At 37.4% G+C, this 20,359-nt stretch overlaps 1 protein-coding gene across 1 annotated transcript in view; it reads right to left on the bottom strand.

The window, feature by feature from the left end:
• Positions 1-20,359, bottom strand: part of Ptpn20 (protein tyrosine phosphatase non-receptor type 20) — a 60,281-nt gene that overhangs the window by 25,360 nt on the left and 14,562 nt on the right. Inside the window, exons 5-6 of the mRNA XM_042690167.1 lie at positions 10,791-10,942; positions 5,388-5,478 (exon numbers count right to left, since the gene is read on the bottom strand). Of these exons, the coding sequence (XP_042546101.1) occupies positions 5,388-5,478; positions 10,791-10,942 (243 nt within the window). The remainder of the gene's footprint in view (positions 1-5,387; positions 5,479-10,790; positions 10,943-20,359) is intronic.

The raw sequence follows: 20,359 nt of genomic DNA, 5'->3' as shown, positions 1-20,359 counted from the left end.
AGAATTAATCCACATGGGGCTGGGAAGGTGGCTCAGTGGTAGAGCGCTTGCCTTGCATGCATGAGGCCCTGGGTTCGATTCCTCAGCACCACATAAGCAAAAAGCAAAAAGCCGGAAATGGCGCTGTGGCTCAAGTGGTAGAGTGCCAGCCTTGAGCTGAAGAGCTGATGAACAGCACCCAGGCTCAGAGTTCAGGCCCCATGACTGGACCCGAAAAAAAAAATTAACTCACAAAAATCAGTCGCCTTTCTGTACACCAACAATGTATAAGCAGAAAGGGAAATCAAGGAAATAACCCCTCAAAAAAATAAAGTATCTAGGAATTAACTTTGCCAAAGATATAAAGGATCTATTTCATGAAAACTATAAAAGCCTAAAAAAAAGAATCATAGAGGATACCAGGAAATGAAAGATCTCCCATGTTCCTGGACGGGCAGAATTAACATAGTGAAAATGGCAATAGTGCCAAAATTGACATACACATTCAATGCAATTCCCATTGAAATCCCAATGACATGCTTTACTGAAATAGAGAAAACAGTCCAAAAGTTCATATGGAAGAACAAAAGACCTAGAATTCTAGGCAAAAGAAACAACGCAGGAGGGATCACAATACTGGATTTCAAGCTCTACTATAGAGCCATAATAACAAAGACAGCTTGGTACTGGTACAAAAATAGATCCAAAGACGAATGGAACAGACTAGAGGACCCAGAAATAAATCCGCATATGTACAGTCAGTTGATATTTGACAAGGGAGCCAAAGACATAGTGGAAGAATCATAACCTCTTCAACTATTGGTGCTGGGAAAACTGGGTGGCCACATGCAGAAAAATGAAAGTGGACCCTAGCCTATCACCATGAACATCAACTCAAAATGGATTAAAGACCTTAATATCAAACCTGATATTCTGAAACTACTGCAGGACAGAGTAGGAGAGACACTTGAACTTAAAGGCACAGACAGGAACTTCCTGAACAGAGTCCCAGGATCACAACAAATTGGAGAGAGACTTGACAAATGGGACTACCTTAAAATAAAAAGTTTCTGCACAGACAAAGAAATAGCAACCAAACTAGAAAGACAACCAACTAATAATTGGGAAAAAATATTTACCAGCAAAATATCAGACAAGAGTCTAATATCCATTATATACAGGGAACTCTAGAAACTAACCCCTCAAAAATCTAACAAACAAATCATGAAATGGCCAAAGGAACTAAAGAGAGCCTTCTCAGAAGAAGAGATAAAAAATGGCAAAGAAACACATGAGGAAATGTTCATCATCCCTGGCTGTAAAGGAAATGCAAATGAAAACAACACTGAGATACCACCTTACCCCAGTCAGAATGGCTCACATCCTAAAGTCAGCCAACAACAAATGCTGGAGGGGATGTGGAGAAAGAGGAACCCTACTGCATTGCTGGTGGGAATGTATACTAATACAACCATTTTGGAAAGCAGTCTGGAGATACCTAAGAAAGCTAAATATAGACCTCCCCTATCACCCAGCCATACCACTCCTAGGCATCTACCCTGAGCAACAGGAACAAGTATACAAAGACACATGCACCTCCATGTTTATTGCAGCACTATTCACAAGAGCCAAATTTGGAAACAACCCAGATGCCCCACTACTGATGAGTGGATCCAAAAATTGTTGTACCTATATACAATGGAATATTATGCAGCCATTAGAAAGGACAAAATAATGGCATTTGCAGGGAAATGGATGGAACTAGAGCAGATTATCTTGAGCAAAGTAAGCCAAGAACAAAGAGACAAATAGTACATGGTCTCCCTGATATGTGGATGCTAAAGCCAAAATACAGGAAGATATGGCAAACAGGACTCAAGAAACAAAGGACAGCCATCCATTTTGTCATATCATTGCTAAATGATTCCATATTCTGGACCATATATATGGTAGATATATGCATACAACAGAGGGAAGACAGGAAGAGGAACAGCATAAGTGGGAATAGCCCACACTAAGCAAAAGGAAAGAAATGTAAACATCACCTAATGTGGAAAAAATAACTTGTAATGTCAAAGCTCATAGAATGCACAAACTTTATAGACCATGATCATGACAATTTGCCTTGTGAAAATGAAAATGTGTTTGTGACTCTAGATATCACTATTCCACACTACGTGAAATATGTGAAATTTATGTAATCACCTAATCTCAATTAAAGAAAAAAAGAGAGAAGGGGATAGGTTAAGAGAGATGAGTGACAGTGTTGTCAGACACCTTGTATTCATATACTGTTTTGTAGAATGGGAACTTCTTTGTACAACTACTTAAAGATAATTTTAAAAAAATAATAAAAAAGAAGTTCCTACAGCTGCTGCTTTAGAATCTCTTATGTGGTGGCAGCATCATGTGATTCCAGCCAGCTATTTATTTCTTTTATAACTCTATTTGTGATCAAATCAAATTTATTACCTGCAGTATCTTTTTTCAAATCTGAGGTTTCATCATTTGTCAGCAATTCTGTTTCGATGACCTAGTTTTGTACAATGTCAAGTGGGTTATCCTTGAGAAACATGGAGGTTAAAACACTTGCAAGCTTTGATGTCTGCATCACTGAGTAACAGATGCCAACAGACTTTGGAAGAAGTGAGATGATCATCTGTAATTTATGAACTGAGGAGCTAGTGATCATAATTGTTATTTTACACAACTACTCACATATAACATGATATGAATTTTGAGTCAGGTTATTACAAGACTGCTGTCATTTAATTAACACAGAAATTAATATTTGTCCATATAGGGCCATGAAAAGTGAAGAATGCCTCAGTATACTGTGAGCAAACACATTATTTCTCTGGATTCCTTGGTGTTAGTTTTCAGGAACCTCTTCTATAAAATTCAACAAATGCGTGGTAAGTAATTTAAAAAATTTGCATAATTGCCATCTATGTAGATGATTTTCAGATTAAGATTATACTATACTATGAACTAGACAAATCATGTGGTCAAAGCAAGGGGAGGTATGGCTCAAGTAGGAGATTGTCAGCCATTAATGGAAAAGTCAAGCAGAACACAGGGCCCTGAGTTCAAGTCTCACTGCTGGCATACACACACACACACACACACACACACACACACACACACACACACACACACGCACACAAATCAGTGGAACATAAGATAGTTTAAGAAAAGTACATTTCAAATGATTTACCTTTGTTTTAGTCATTTAACTTTGCTTCTTTGCATCTATGCATTGCCTTGGTTGACATTCTTTTTTGTGCTCAGAGTATGGTTCAATTGGATCAAATATTATTCATATGTTGCATCCTAAAATGAACTTTTTACAATTCTGAAAGGATCATTTTAAAGGCCTATTTACCTTGTTTCACTGAAGTCTAGTTGAATGTATAGGAAGAGAACTTATGTAAGGGAGACCTTAGACTTCTTGGAGTAGCAACAAATTATAAGCACTATCTAGTAAAATGTCTCATTAACTGATTTCAGAAATACTTACAATGCACTTTTCCATACTCCCCATACACAGGAGACAGTAAAGTAAATTGATTTAATAATCTTGGACAGGTATTCATTGCTTTTGTAAACATTTTGTAAATCTCAACAAATTAACTAAACATGATAGTATTTACTTGGTAATAGTCACTGAGCTCTAATGACTGATTTTAATGGTTAACTACCTCAAATTATAAACTAAATATAATTAAAATTTAGATAAAAGATGAAACCTAGCTCTGAGGAAGACAAAGAAGGCTGAGCTAGCTAAGAAAGATAACAAGAATTATGTAGTAAAGAAGAAACAATGATGGTTCTTACATAAACGATAGATTTAATAGCATGGAAAAAAGAAAAAGAGAATGAATTTTTTGGAAGAGCTGGGGCTAGATAGGCAATCAAAAGTAAAATTCAGAACTTTATCATAGCAGTAAGATATAGCCAAGGAAGAACTTTAGGAGAATAGTATATTCTGATTTATATTTTAGGGAGATTATTTCAGTAATTGCTGTGAATAGATGGGAAATGGAGACAAGAAAGGAAGCTTAGGGTAAAAGACAACTGCCTTTTATTTTTAAGTTGGCAACAAGGTGAATCAGATGGAAGACTCTAGAAGCTTTAAGGAGATACAATCCAAACGATTTGAAACTACTTTTATAGAAATTGCAGGTGACTCAGAAATTCTGTCGTGAATAAGTGAATGATTTACATTAAATAAGATAGACTATAACATGTATGGGGAGGTCAAGTTAAGAGGGAGAAGATGGAAATTTTAGTTTAGAAACATTTATACCTTGTGGGAGAGGGGAATGCGGGGTAAGTGGGAGATAATGAGGGACAAGGTAACAATGATTAAAAATATATGTACTCATTATCTTACTTAAGTAACTGTAACCCACCTGCTCATCACCTTTTCAAAAAAAAGAGAGAAATTTACACTTTCAAAGGGATATAAGTCATGGAATGAAATTTCTTGATGACAATTAAAACTGAATCATTATAGCTGGGGTCTTGTTCTTTGGATGACTGACGTGATACTTCTTATGAATAAATGAGCAGGTAGGGAGGAACAGGAAATAGCAATACTATCCACCCAACACAAGGAAGCAACCAGTAGGGTCTTTGGAGATAGTGACCCACTATAAAAGGACAGACTGATGGAGAACTTTAATGTCTAAGCCAAAGAATATAAATAGCACCAGTACAGTTATGTATTTAATCCCAACAGCCAGGGATGGAAGTCAGGTTCAGGATACCAAAGATGGCAGATCTCTCAAACTGTTACACTTCAGTGTTGATGGCTAACTCAGAGTCATAGCAATGCATAGGAACATGGTGGAACCCAAGAGCCAAAGGTTCATGCCTATAATATTAGCTACTCAGCTCTTCAGAGATCTGAGGCCCAAAAGTTGAAGCCATCCCTATCAGAGAAATATGTGAGACTCTGATCTTCAATAAACTACTCAAAAAATGTCAAACAAAAAAAATTGGAAGCGCAGCTGTGTCTCAAGTGGTAAAGCACTAGCCTTGAGCAAAAGAAGTTCAGGGACAGTACCCAGATACTGAGTTCAAGCCCCAGGACCAGCACACACACACACACACACACACACACACACACACACAAAACAATAATAATTACTATTACCATTATCATTATAATTATAAAGAGGGCTAAAGGATATTTTAAATAACACTGTGACAGTGGCTGAAAGAGGTACCAGGAATAGAGTAGCAGCATATATCCTAGAATGTGTACAGGCCATCAACTGCCAGCTGCTAGCACACTTTATCACGATCACATGTCAAATATCACATACAAAAAACTATCATCCCTCCTTCTACATTTTCCAAAATGTAAACAGGAAAAATGATTAAAAACATTTTCAACTTACATGGAAGAATATCTCGATATCTGTTTTTTTCTTTGTTATGTGGATCAATCCCAGAAGTGAACTCACCAGGCAAAAGTACATGTTCTAAATCCTTTAAAAGGTAAAATAAATAAATACATGCATATATACATACATATATAAATACATAAATCATGTATTTACTATAATCAAAAAGAGGAAAACCTGTCTGTTTAGCATTTTTGATCCTTTAATGCCTACATGACGTGACTATTAAATGTGTTATATAATAAAGCTGAGAAGTCCAAATCTGATTTTAAAACTATGTAAAACATCTCAAGTTAGATATGGCAACCAGGGACTTTCTTGGTAAGAAAATATTAATCTCGCTGAAGGTATGTTTTCTCCTGAACATCACTATTTTTCCTTTTTCACATAAAATGAATTACAGAATATGTAGGTATTGGGATCTAATCATAAATATATCAGTATATAAATAAAAACAAAACTGCAATAAAAATATATAAACAAAAAACATAAATGGTCTTATCATTTAGTCTTTAGTGAAATTTTTACTTCAACACCAGTCCAAGAATTCATCTTCTCAAAAAAAATTTTATTGTGCCAGGCACCAGTGGCTCACACCTATAATGCTAGCTACTCAGAGGCTGAGATTGAGAAGCCTGGCCTGGCCAAAGTGCAACCATATTGGATATTAAGGCCATTTTGTTTTTTTGTTTTTGTTTTTTGTTTTTTGTCGGTCGTGGGGCTTGAACTCTGGGCTTGAGTGTTGTCCCTCAGCTCTTCAGCTCAAGGCAAGCACTCTACCACTTGAGCTACAGTGCCACTTCCGGTTTTCTGGTGGTTTATTGGAGATAGGAGTCTCACGGTCTTTCCTGCCCGGGCTGGCTTTGAACCGAGATCCTCAGATCTCAGCCTCCTGAGTAGCTAGGATTACAGGCATGAGCCACCAGTGCCCAGCTAATAGTTTCAGGACACAGCTTTTACTGACATATGAGCCCAGGTTCCTGGAAAAACCACATGACCAAATCGCTCTGACCAGTAACTCCCTAGCAACAGTCAATCAGTAACTAGCAGGAAAGTAAAGCTCCAGATATGTAAGATAGCATAGTTAACATATTTTGGTGCTTAGCTGCTTAGCCCATGCACTTTAGCCAATAAGATTGTTACAAGACTTACTTACTAAATGTTAACCAATCATGTAATCGCTAAATTGGAAACCCCCTACCCTTGCTGTAACCACAATAAAAACCCTGCTAAACTGGAAGTCGGGGCTCTCAACTCTGATGGCTGCATCAATGACAGTTGTGAGTCCAGATTTGAGCTTGCAATAAACAACTCTTGTGTGCTTGCATCAGAATCGGCTCCTTGGTGGTGTTTAAGGATACTTATTTGGGCCCAACATCTTGGGGGCTCGTCCGGGATCCCCCAGACCCCAGGACCCGTGAACCAGAGTCGGACCCTGATTAGTGAGTCTTATTGTCTGCTTTTTTGTGCTTTTGTCTGCTTATATTTGTTCTGGGGCCCAAAAGTAAGTAGGGATGGCATAAGGCCTAAGAGGATGCCCTCCTGGAGGGTTGTCCACCCAGGGGCCTTGGAAGACATTCCACACCCTTCTGTAGGTACAAGGAATCTCCTCAGTTCTGGAGGAAGGTGGAATCCCCTCAATCCTGTCAGGCTGGAATGGGATAAGGCCGACGTCCTACTTTCAGTTTTGCCTCCGGTTGACAGGCAGAATTTTCTGTTTGTCTTTTTGTGTGTTGGCTTTGCTTCTGTGTATGTCAGTTGCTTTTTATTTTTGTGTGACAGATGATATGGGACAGACTCAAACCACACCCCTTTCCCTTCTGACTGACAATTTTTAAAGATGTTAAAGAAAGACCCTACAATCTGAGTGTTAAAATTTTTAAAAAAGAAAAGCTAATCACTTTTTGCAGTTCAGAATGGCCCCCCTTTGGGATGGGATGGCCAGCTGAAGGAACTTTTGACTTATAAATTATAATTTAAAAAAAAATTTCCTTCCAGAACCACATGACCACCTGGACCAGATCCCATACATCCTGGTTGGTAAGACTTAGTGGAAAAAACCCCCTTCCTGGCTAACACACATTTTGCCTCCACAGGAACATCGGCTAAAGAAAATTCTTTCAGTTCAAGACCAACCCCCTAAACCGGGGCACACTGAAACCAAACCCTGGGCGCCTCTCTACCCCCCTGTTCTACAGGGCGATGCCAAGGAACAACTGGTTTTTCCTCCCACTTATCAGCCACCAACAGTACCAGGAAATGTCACTGCCTGATGAGGGAGGGGCAGTGGCAGCTGTAGAAGGACCAGCAGCAGGAACTCAGGGGAGGGCAAACAGGGCTGTTCCCCCTGCCTCTCAGGGGCCCACAAATTTGACTGTCATACTTCCCTTGTGGGCCGCTACTCCCCCTCCACCCATAACCATGCCAGGCTTCCCGACCACTTTACAATGAGAGAGGCTTGTTCTGTTTTAGAATTGGTACCAGTTTTATATGTGGATCCTTGGTTTTTGTGTATATTTGTGTTTTTATTATTTATTTGACCATCTCTGGGGTAATAAAAGTTTCAGCCTCTGGCTGGACCTGCTCACAGAACTGCTATGTCCCCCTCCCTGTGGGGCATGGGAGGCTGCTGGACTAGTTTGGTCCTCTTCAAGTCTCAGGCTGCATTTTCTCCTTGTGGAGACTGCCAGAGGGGAGGGTGTAGAAGGCTGTGTGCCTGGTTTGGACTTTTCAGCTGCACCTGACAATGTAACATTTTGTAAAGTACTCTTGTCTAAAATTGGGTAAAAATATTGGGCCAGTTTCAGGAGCCCCCCCGACCCAGCCTTCCTCCAACTGAAGGTACTCAAAAGACCAACTGGTGAAATGCCTTGCTAAACAAGCAAGCCCTGGGAAAATGAAGCTCAACAAAGGTAAAGAAAGAAAAGAAAGAAAGGAAAGAAAGAAAGAAAGAAAGAAAGAAAGAAAGAAAGAAAGAAAGAAAGAAAGAAAGAAAGAAAGAAAGAAAGAAAGAAAGAAAGAAAGAAAGAAAGAAAGAAAGAAAGAAAGAAAGAAAGGAAAGAAAGGAAAGAAAAGAAAGAAAGAAAGAAGAGAGAGAGGAAGGAAGGAAGGAAGGGAGGGAGAAAGGAAATCTTGTCTTAAATCTTTGTTTAAAATTTTTAGAAAATGTACATACAACTGATTTTCATTTTTGCATGCTTTAAGATCTGAGTATGTGTTTTATATGTGTGTGAACATGTTCAAGATAAAAATTGTCAGCATGCTGTAACCACTGGGTAAGTTTAAGTTTAAAATTCAAAAGGTTATGAGGGTTGGACATTACCAAACATTTTAAAAGAATTTTCACATTGATTTTAAAAAGCTTTTTAAGGATTCTTTAACTTCAAAATTAGAAAATCTGGTATTTTAAAATCTGGTATTTTAGAGTGTATAAGGCTGTTTACACTGTAATGAAGTTATCTGGCTTAACAAAAAGGCATTTTCTGTTTGGGAATAATTCCCTTGGCTAAAATTTGGGGATAAATATTAGAAATTTAAATGTAAAGGTTTGTTTAACACTCAAAAACTTTACTTCTTCTGTCTAAAACTGTGTATTTCATTCAAGAACCAAGAGATAAGAAAGGGAAAAACTTAGAAGCCAACAGAAGACCTATCTTTAGAGGTGAGGGGTGAACAGGCAGAAGTGCAGCTCAGCCGGTCATGCATAGTGAGATAGGCCCTGGGGGGAGTCCACACATGGTGGAAGATGGCCAGCTGGCACAAAGGCAGTTCATCTAACCCTAAAGAGTTGGATTGGGTGTGTGCCCATTCCGTAAGAGGGGCTGAGTGGCCCATCTTTGTCCTGTCCCTTTTCCTTACAGATAGACACTGGAAATATGATGGTAAAAATGAGTGATGTGATAACCTGATTGATATTGCTAAAACTCCCCCTTGAATGTATTAAAATAAAAAAGGCCTTAAAAAGAGAGTTAAAAAGTTCATCTATATAATGTGGTTTGCTCTCAATGATATTCTACAATTGGATATGTTTTTTAAAAGGCATAAAGGTATTAAGTCTACCTTCTTGGTACAGTAGTGGTGATTGTAATTCCTGCATTAAGGAAAAAATTGTCATTTGAGTTCAAAAGTTTTTAATGTGTATCTGTTTAAAACAAGAAGCCAAGAGGCAATTAGTGACAATTAGCCTCAAGATTTCAAGGGATATTTTAATGCAACTAAAAACTAAAGTATAAAATATTAAAACAGAGAGTAATAAGAGGCTTTAAAAAAAATTAGGAATGGATTTCTGGATATAAAGTTTAAAAGTAAAATTGTTCTTAACATTTGCCTCAAAGTGCAAAAAGGAAAAATTGGCTCACGCCTGTAATTCTAGCTACTCATGTAATTCTAGCTGAGTTCTGAGGATCAAGGTTCAAAGCCAGCCCAAGCAGGAACATCCATGAGACTCTTATCTCCTATTACCACCAGAAAACCAGAAGTGGTGCTGTCGCTCAAGTGGTAGAGTGCTCACCTTGAGCTGAAGAGTTCAGGGACAGTACCCAGGCCCAGAGTTTAAGACCCACAACCGATCAAAAAAAAGTTTGCTCATTATATGGGGTTATTAATACAAAAAAAGAATAGAAAATTTAACTAAGAATTATAGTTTGCACTTCACAGAAAATACACATGTTAAAATGTATGTAAATATATTTCTTTGTTCCAAAATAAAGAAATATAATTTAGATTATCATCCAGGAATAAATGGTCATTTAAGAGATGAGTAAATCAACAACTTTGTCAGCACAAAATATTGAGTGTCCTACTGGACATTGTTTGAAAAATAGCACACAAGTATATGAAGAGCAAAGACTGATTGATGTTCACAACTGCAAATACCAAAACAATCTAAAGGTCCAACATATGGAACTATCTAAAGAAATTAGGATACTTATCTATAATTAGTTACCATACAATACTTAAAGATACAGCTCTATATACTGATGATATGTTTCGATATTGTTATCTCATTAAAATTTCTCTAAAAGGTAGACTCCTATGTAAAGTACATGGTGACAATTTTTCAGAATTTTTTTTAACAAGCTTCATAATGAAAAGGTGCCTGAGATAGAACAAAGAAAAGTGGGGAAAGGAGAAGAGAATAAACAAAAGTGGGGAGGGAAAATTTCTATTTGACTATTCTATTTGACCATTTGACTATTGACTATTTGACTATTCTATATTTGACTATTCAAATGACTATTTGATTTTTTACTATGGACATGTATTACACTAGAAATATAGTATTTAAAAATAAAAGCTATGTAATCAATAAAAAAGGAAAGTTAAATGCAAAGAAAACCTCTGGTTGTAATACAGAAAAAGAAATCAGATACAGAATTTTGAGACCAAAATATTTACCCTAAACTCTTGGATGAAATCAAAATCTGCTACTTTTTTCTTAAGCATTTTCAAACAATCCGAGATGGATGCCTGCTCATTCAAATTGAATATTAATGGTCGAATCTGACTCAATTGATCTAGTTCCACTTCAGAAACAATTTTTTTCTCACCTAAGAAGAAGAGAAATTCACATATATTACTTAATTGTATGTATAAGGAGGGAGATTTCACATTTCTTTTTTATCATCATTTACAGCAGAGTTATGGACAGGTCAATAGAAGTTTATTTTTCTAAAGTCTATTATTTTGAGAGAAAATATCTGTGATTTGGAAAGTCAGGTTATGTGCATTGAAATTACACAAAATCCATACTTCCTGGAAAAAAATCACTCAGTGCTATAAATATAACAGATTGAGAGTTGTTTTCTTTTATAATGTGGATTGGAGACACAGATTGACAATTATGCCAAGGCATGAAAGTACAAGAGAAAAGGCAAAACTTTGGGCTTTCTATAAGAATAGTGTTTGGAGCAAGAATAAGAACCACATGGTTACCTCAATAGATGCAGAAAAAGCATTTGATAAGATCCAATACTGCTTTATGATGTAAGTTCTGGAAAAATTAGTATTCCATGGAACATTCCTCAATATAATAAAGGCTGTATATGACAAACCTATAGCCAGCAAGGAAATATAAGAGGCAATCCGAAAATGCATATGGAACAATAAAAGACCCTGACAAACAAAAATGGTCCATAACAGAAAGAACAATGCTGGAGGAATATCAATACCAAATTTAAAACTCTACTATAAAGCCATAGTAATCAAAACAGCTTGGTACTGGCACAAGAACAGATCTCAGGACCAATGGAATAGAATTGAAAACCCAGAAATGAACCTACAGACCTATAGCCACCTAATCTTTGATAAGGGAGCTGAAAAGAATAGAATGGAAGAAAGACAGCCTCTTCAGTAAATGGTGCTGGCAAAATTGGTTAACTACTTGTAGAAAACTAAAGCTAGATCCTTATATATCACCCTGCACCAGAATCAACTCCAAATGGATCAAAGACCTCACAGTTAAGACAGACACTCTGAAAACATTACAGGATTGAATAGGATAAACGCTAGGTCTCCTCGGCACAGGCCGAAATTTTCTTAATAGAGACCCAGAAACACAACAAATGAAAGAAAGGTTGGACAAATGGGATTGCATGAAATTGCAAAGCTTCTGCATGGCCAAGGACATAGCTAGAAAGATCATTAGAAAGCCCACAGATTGGGAGAAGATCTTCACTAGCCATACAATGGATAAGGGTCTCATATCTAAAATATACCTGGAACTCAAAACATTAAATCCCCCAACAACAAATCCTCAAAGAAACAACTGCCCAATAAATAAGTGGACTAAAGACTTAAAGAGAAACTTCTCTGAAGAAGAAAGAAGGATGGCCAATAGACACATGAAGAAGTGCTCAACCTCCCTAGCTATAAAAGAAATGCAAATCAAAACAACATTGAGATACCACCTCATTCCAGTTAGAATGGCTAGAATCAAAAACTCTAATAACAACAGATGCTGGAGGAGATGTGGACAGAAGGGAACCTTACTGCATTGTTGGTGGGAGTGTAAACTTTTCCAACCACTTTGGAAAGCAGTATGGAGGTTCCTCAAAAGACTCCACATAGAGCTCCCCTATGACCCAGCAATCCCACTTTCGGGCATTTACCCAAATGATCACATACTAAAGCTTCCAGCACAACTATGTTTATTGCAGCATTATTTACTATAGCTAAGATATGGAACCAACCCAGATGCCCCTCAGTTGATGAATGGATCAAGAAAATGTGGTATATATACACAATGGAATTCTATGACTCCATCAGAAAGAATGACATTGCCCCATTTGTTAGGAAATGGAAAGACTTGGAAAAAATTATATTAAGTGAATTAAGCGAGGCCCAAAGAAACATAGGTCCCATGGTTTCCCTTATTTGCAATAACTAGTATATGTCTGAGACAAGCAGAAACGGTCTGATAAGTTGATGTAAAATGAACTCCAAGATAAGTATTCAAATGTTTTTTTCTTCCATGCAATTGTTTCTAACATATTTATACGATTATTTCTTTGCTGCTTTGTATGTCCCTATCCCACCATATAACCCCTGCTTTCACTGTATTTGATGTTGGTATAATTTATGGAGGGAAAGGGAAAAAACAAATCGTTTAAATAGGGATACAGGTGGACCCATTGCAACAACGAGATGTACAAGGCATTATGTCGAAAAACAAACTTTACAACTTTGATCTGGGGGGGGGGGGATGTGGGGGGGAGAGAATGGAAGGGATAGGAAGGGGAAACAAAAGGAGGAGGCAACAATGCTTGATAAGAAATGTACTCATTTTCTTGCCCATGTAATTGTAATTCCTCTGTATGGTATTTTCACAATAAAAAAAAATCTAAAAAAAAAAAAGAATAGTGTTTAGAAGTCCTTCAAAGTCTGGCATAGGAGGATGTGGATGATCCACTACTTACCTTGCTTTACACTAAAACAGATCAAATATAAATCACAAACCCTACACCGAAGTTCCGGTAGGATCTAACAGGATCTATACTGAATAATAGGTTTATATAAACAGTCAATCAAAATACAACACATTCTATTACAGAATACACATGAAATATTTTTATGATGATCCTTTAGTCATATTGTCAGTTTAGGTTCCAAATATCTGAAACTTTATTCATCTTGTCCACTGACTCAAATGTACTAAAACCACAAGTTAATATAGAACAAAGAGTATTTTTAAACTTTTAGAATTTTGACAAAAAGTGTTCAAATGAAAGCAGTTCCCAAAATCTCTTTCCAGATTAATCTAATGTGAACTAAAATTAAATTAGGACCAGCAAAGTAAAAAGAACCAACTAAACAGCAGAAGAGATACAAGTTTCTAAGAACCTGCATAGCCCTGGTCAACTTGTCTTCGAAGCCCACTGTATCCAGATAGAAATGAGCTGTTGTTGGTTGATATAGTCACAGAAATCCTAAATTACATTCAAATTTCTATACTATAGTATGAAAGGAAGTCTTAAGCAGTCTTAAAGGGTAGATAAAAAAAAGTCCCACAAGATATAAGCCATAACCAAATACTTAGAGGTTGTATGTTAACTTTGCTGGAGGTGGGGGTGGGAGAGACCTGGAAGTAATGCACTGAGGAAGGCAGGAAGACTGTTAGTTGTTAGCTCTCCAATAATTCAGAACTAGACATATAGTGATTTGGGTCAATGAGTGGCAAGAACTTTATTCAGGGCTAATAAAAAAAAGAAGCAAGCTTTTCTCCTACCCTATCTCTCCAACAAAGCATAAAGAAATGTAAGTATGCAATTTTCATAAGCCCTCTTATAATCATAAAAGGAATAAGCTGGTCTATACTTGCATGGTGTATCCCTTCCTGCCTATACCAGACATCAGGTTCCCAGATCCCGTTGTGGAAACAGCAACAACTGGCACCCAAACAGGGACTGGAAGTAGAGGAAGTTCTGGTGGAAGAGCATGGTGTTCCACAGAAGGAGATTCATGCCTTTGGAAGCTTCATTTCTTCTATATTTAAAATTCCAATACAATTTAAAATGGCAACACCACAAATCGAAATGATCCAAAAATCAGAATGTTTTTGAGCAATTGACATAATCTTGCAAATGCAAAATTCTACATCTCATGTGACATTTCAAAGTCAAAATACACGAACAGAAGACCGGAGGAAGATGGCAGAGGAGAAGCTGGAGGATAAACAAGCTCTTGCATAGAAAGCAGTTTTAGTGTTCCAGTGAACAGTTCTAGGCTAGAGAACAGGACAGGACAAAGGTGCCAGATAGGGCATGTGAGCAGATTCTACTCACCACCAGCAAGAACTGACAAGGAGCAGAAATCTTCATCCTGCAGATTGACTACCAGGGACGGCCCAAGAACCAAGAGTCTGGTGTGGGTAGAACCCTGAATCCTCACTCCTTCTCACAGAGCAGCATTGGGAAGGCCACTCCTCCCCCACTGGAGATCTCCATCTTTGATACTGACAAAGGTCCTGCCAAAGCAGCTAGCTCCAACTCAGGCCTTGGAGCCATTTAGCAGATCACAAGAACCTGACCTGACCTGCCAGTCTCAGCTCCACCCAGGGGAAAGTCACCCTGCCCAGGCAGAGAAAGCTCCGCCCACAAAGGAGTGGCTTTCTTCACTGGGTAAACAGAGCTAGAGGCTGCACCTCCGCACTGCAGCCTAGACAAACAATTGAAAATCAGTAAATATAAACCCTGAGAATGGCTCCAGGCTGGGCTCTGTGAGTATCTCAGGAGCTAGTCCCTCAGAGAAAAGCTACTGATTGCTGATAGGTCTCAACTCTACCCAGAATCTAGCCTCATCACAACAACTCCAAGCTAGAGCAAACAGCCATCTCCTTCCCACTGAACTAGTCTGGGAGGAGGATCACAAAAGGCAGAGCATTTTTCTGCCTGCTCAAACAAACTGACTTAAGAAACCAATCAAGCCACAGGAAAACCAAACACCACAAGCAGACCAGAGACTCCACCAAGAGACTGGTTATGGACACAGGGCAGATACAAGATCTGCACCCCCCCCCAAAAAAAAAAAATCAAAGAACTCTTTTTTCTACCTTTTTAAAAATTTTTATTTACAAAATCGTTTTCTATTATTTTTTCTCTCATAATATTTATTTTAGGGGTGTGTGTGTCTGTGTGTGTGTCTGTGTGTGTGTGTGTCTGTGTGTGTGTGTACTTTAAAAAAAATCTTTTGACCTTTTGGTCCTTTTTTTTCTCTCTTCCTTTCTTTTGTGCATGACTTAACTGCTGTTCTGCTCATTCCCAGATACATACCATAGTCGATTTTTAGACCTTATCCCCCATTGTGAACATACTTAATCCAGAAATTTATTACTCAATTCACAACCTCTTAGGCTTAACTTCTTTAATAGTAGTATTATCCCTTTATACCTATATAATTTTCAAGTATTCCAATTTTAAGAATTTTTATTTTTAATTTGTCATGTTTCCTTTTTATCTCTGCCCTCCTTTCATCATTTCTTTATACTAAAATAATTTTTAAGTGTTTCATTTTTTAAATTTAAATTTTATTTTTCCATATTTTATTGTTTTTTTTAAATTTCTCTCCTATCATTCTTTCCAATCCATTTCCCTCTCTGATATTAAGACTTGTTTAAATTTACTCTCCTTTTATCTCCCCACATCTCTCTAATCCTATTTTTCCCCACAATTCTCCATAAACCTAATAATTTCTTGTTTGCTGATCCCTCTTTGATGTTCTTAGCCCATTAATCCATAGTTGCTTGATGTTGAATAGATTGTATCTGTTGAACTAGATTGTATCTGCAGCCATATTGAATGTGCATCTACAGGACTCTGGTTGATGCTTGCCTTAAAACAGTGTTCTAGTACAAAATTGGTGTTACTTTCATACCAAATGGGAAGAACAAGCTGGAAAGACACAAGAAAAATTGCAAGCCCAGGTATCTCAACTCCCACTCATGATAATCAGTTGACAGAACAGTTAATGAATAATACAGAGGAGAGTTCCCAAAAAGCTCTACAAACACTACTTGTAAACATGGTGAATGAAAAGATTGAAAACCTGCAAAGGACTCAGTGTGAGCATGATAGGAAACTAGAGTAGGCAAACAACAGATTACTACAGGATTGACATGAGCTTGAGGAAGCTACTCAAAGATTAATACAGGAATTGCATGAGCAGGCTGAGAATAGTTAAAGAGAAATACAGGAATTGTGTGAGCATGAAGAAGCTAATCAAAGAGTAATACAGGAATTGCATGAGCAGGCTGAGAACAGTCAAAAAGAAACGCAGGAATTGTGTGAGCAGTCTGAGAACAGTCAAAGAGAACTACAGGAATTGCGTGAGCATGAGGAAGCTAATCAAAGAGCAATACAGGAATTGCGTGAGCAGGATGAGAATAGACAAAGATCAATAAAGGCATTCTTGGAATCCATAAACAGACAGCTGAAGGAATCCAGGGAGACCACAAAGGGAATGCTGAATGGAGCCCGTCAGAAGGAAAGGGAGTCCAAGAAAACCATAACCAATCAACTAAGGGATTTGAGAATAAACACTGGACACCAAATTAAGGAAGTAAAGAAGTTCATACAAGATCTAAAACAAAGCTCCAAAAAAGAATTTGAAGCCATCAAGGCCGACCAATTAGAAGGAAATAAAAAAAAAAAAAAACAAAGTAGAAAGCTTTGACAGTAGGTTAAACCATGCAGAAGACTGAATCTCAGGGATTGAAGACAGCCTAGATAATATAGAGAAAGAACATACAACTATCCAAGACAAATCCAAGAAATATGATAGATCTATTCAACATTTGGAAGACACCATCAGAAGGCCTAATCTGAGGATAATGGGTGTAGAGGAGCACCTAGAGACAGAAGTTAATGGTCTAGGAAATTTATTTAACAGGATCCTATCAGAGAACTTTCCAACCATGCAAAAAGATAGACCTATTCAAATACAAGAAACTTGTAGAACCCCAAATAGACCAGACCAGAATAGGACATCCCACTGTCACATTATACTCTGCACAGGAAAGGATCCTTAAAGCTATCAAGGAGAAAAGATCAATCACCTATAAAGGAAAACCAATTAGAATCACCTCAGATTTCTCAGCAGAGACAATTAAAGCAAGAAGAGCCTGGAATGATGTATGTCATGCCCTAAAGGCAAACACTATCGACCAAGAATACTGTACCCAGCTCAACAATCTTTCATAACTGAAGGTCAAATAAAAACCTTCCATAGCAAAGAAAAACTGAAACAATATATCTCCACCAAACCAGCCCTACAAAAGATACTTAGAGATGTCCTACACATAGAAAACCAACAAGAGCACAATAAAGGCCAAGAAACCCACCCAAACTGAAAATCCAAGAACTACAGGAAGAACCCAGTTGTTGCAGCCCCCAAGAAGGAGAATAACATGGCAGGAACTACCAAACACCCCTCAGTCCTAACTATCAACATTAATAGACTTAACTCTACAATTAAGTGACATCGATTGTCTAGTTGGATTAAAAAGCAAGATCCTTCTATCTGCTGCCTTCAAGAGTCATACCTTGCCCATTAAAACAAACATATTTTGAAAGTGAAAGGCTGGAATAAAATCTACCAAGCAAGTGGCCCACCAAAACAAGCAGGAGTTGCAATCCTAATATCATATAAAATAAACTTCAAATTAAAATTAGTGAGAAGAGATTAAAAAAAAAAGGTTGCTACATACTAATTAAGGGATCTCTCCTTCAGGAGAATATTACAATTCCAAATATCTATTCACCAAACAATGGAGCACCCAAATTTATCCAAGAAACACTACTTTACCTCAAATCTCACATATATCCAAAGACATTAATTGTTGGGGACTTTAACACATCACTATCCCCACTAGATAGATCAACTCAGCAAAAACTCCACAGAGAATCCACAGATCTAAACTGCATAGATCAACTAGATTTAACAGACATCCACTGAATATTTCACCCAGCAGCATCAGAATACACGTTTTCCTCAGCAGCACAAAGAACATTTTCCAAAATACACCACATTTTAGGTCACAAAGCAAACTTGTCCAACTTCAGAAATATCGAAGTTATGCTGTGCATTCTCTCAGACCACAAGGGAATAAAATTAGAACTCACCAAAAGCCACTAAAGAAAGTCCTGTAACACATGGAGACTGAGCAACACACTCTTGAATCACCAGTGGGTCATGGAAGAGATTAGAAAGGAAATTCAAATGTTCATGATATTCAACAAAAATGAATATACAAATTACCAGCTCCTCTGGGACACAGCAGAGGCAGTACTCAGAGGCAAGTTTGTAGCTCTGAGTTCCTACATCAACAAATTGGAGAGATCTGAAACCAACAATTTAATGAGATGTCTGAGCCTCCTTAAAAAAGAGCAGCAAGATAAACCCCAATCTAGTAGATGGAAAGAAATAATTTAAATTAAATCAGAATTAAATGAATTAGAATCCAAGAAAACATAGAAAGAATCAATATAACAAAGAGTTGATTCTTTGAAAAAAAATAACAAAATTGACAGACCCTTAGCAAATCTTATCAGAAAAAAGAAGAGAACACACCCAAATAAACTCAGAGATGAGAATGGAAACATCACCACAGAAACAACCAATATTCAGAACATTATAAGGGCATACTTCTCAAAACTTTATGCTAGTAAGTTTGAGATTCTGGAAGAAATGGACCTTTTCCTAGCAAATATCGTTGTGCCAAAACTTAAACCAACTAACAGGCCCATATCAAGCATTGAAATAGAAACAGCAATAAAAGACCTCCCATCTAAGAAAATCTCAGGACCAGATGGATTTACAGTGGAACTCTACAAGGCCTTCAAAGCAAAACTCACATCAATACTCCTCCAACTCTTCAATAAAATTAAAAGAGAAAGTTCACTACTGAACTCATTCTATGAAGCCATCATAACCCTCACCCTAAAACCAGGCAAGGACTCATCAAAGAAAGAGAACTATAGACCCATTTCTTTGATGAACATTGATGCAAAGCTTCCCAACAAAATTTTTGCCAATCGACTTCAACAATTCATCCAAAAAGTCATATGCCACGATCAAACAGGATTCATTTCAGGGATACAGAGCTGGTTCACTAAAGGTAAATCAATTAATATAATTCATCACATCAAGAGCAAGGATAAGAACCACATGGTTATCTTAATAGATGCAGAAAAAGCACTTGACAAGATCCAACACCCCTTTATGATGAAGGCTCTGGAAAAATTAGGAATCCATGAAACATTCCTCAATATAATAAAGGCTGTACATGATAAACCTACAGCCAGCATTATACTTAATGGTGAAAAACTAAAACCATTTCCTCTAAACTCAAGAATGAGACAAGAATGTCTACTCTCTCCACTTCTCTTCAATTTAGTATTAGAATGCCTAGCTACAGCAATAAGACAAGATAAAAACATAAAGGGAATCCAAATAAATAGAGAAAGCTGAAGTAAAACCCTCTGTCTTTGCAGATGACATGATCTTGTATTTAAAGAATCCCATGGACTCCACTCCCAAGTTACCTGAGCTGATTTGAAACTTTGGCAAAGTAGCAGGGTATAAAATTAACCCTCAAAAATCAATGGCTTTCTGTATACCAACAATGAGAAGAGCGCAGCTGAAATCACAAAAGCAACTCCATTCATAATAGCCCCACAAAAAATAAAATACCTAGGAATTAACTTAACCAAAAACGTGAAAGACCTCTATGATGAAAACTTTACAAACCTGAAAAAGGAAATCAAAACAGAACTTAGGAAGTGGAAAAACCTCCCATGTTTCTGGATTAGAAGGATCAACATGGTGAAAATGGCAAGGCTACCTAAATATTCAATGGGATGCCTATCAATATTCCAACTTCATTCTTCAAGGAAATAGAACAGGCAATCCAAAAATTCATATGGAACAATAAAAGACCCTGACAAACAAAAAATGGTCCATAACAGAAAGAA

Source organism: Dipodomys spectabilis, unplaced genomic scaffold (genome assembly GCF_019054845.1).
Source record: "Dipodomys spectabilis isolate Male_0828 unplaced genomic scaffold, ASM1905484v1 ptg000136l, whole genome shotgun sequence".
Classification (NCBI taxonomy): domain Eukaryota; kingdom Metazoa; phylum Chordata; class Mammalia; order Rodentia; family Heteromyidae; genus Dipodomys; species Dipodomys spectabilis.
The sequence above is the reverse complement of the archived record's forward strand: the minus strand, read 5'-3'. Positions and strand labels throughout refer to the sequence as shown.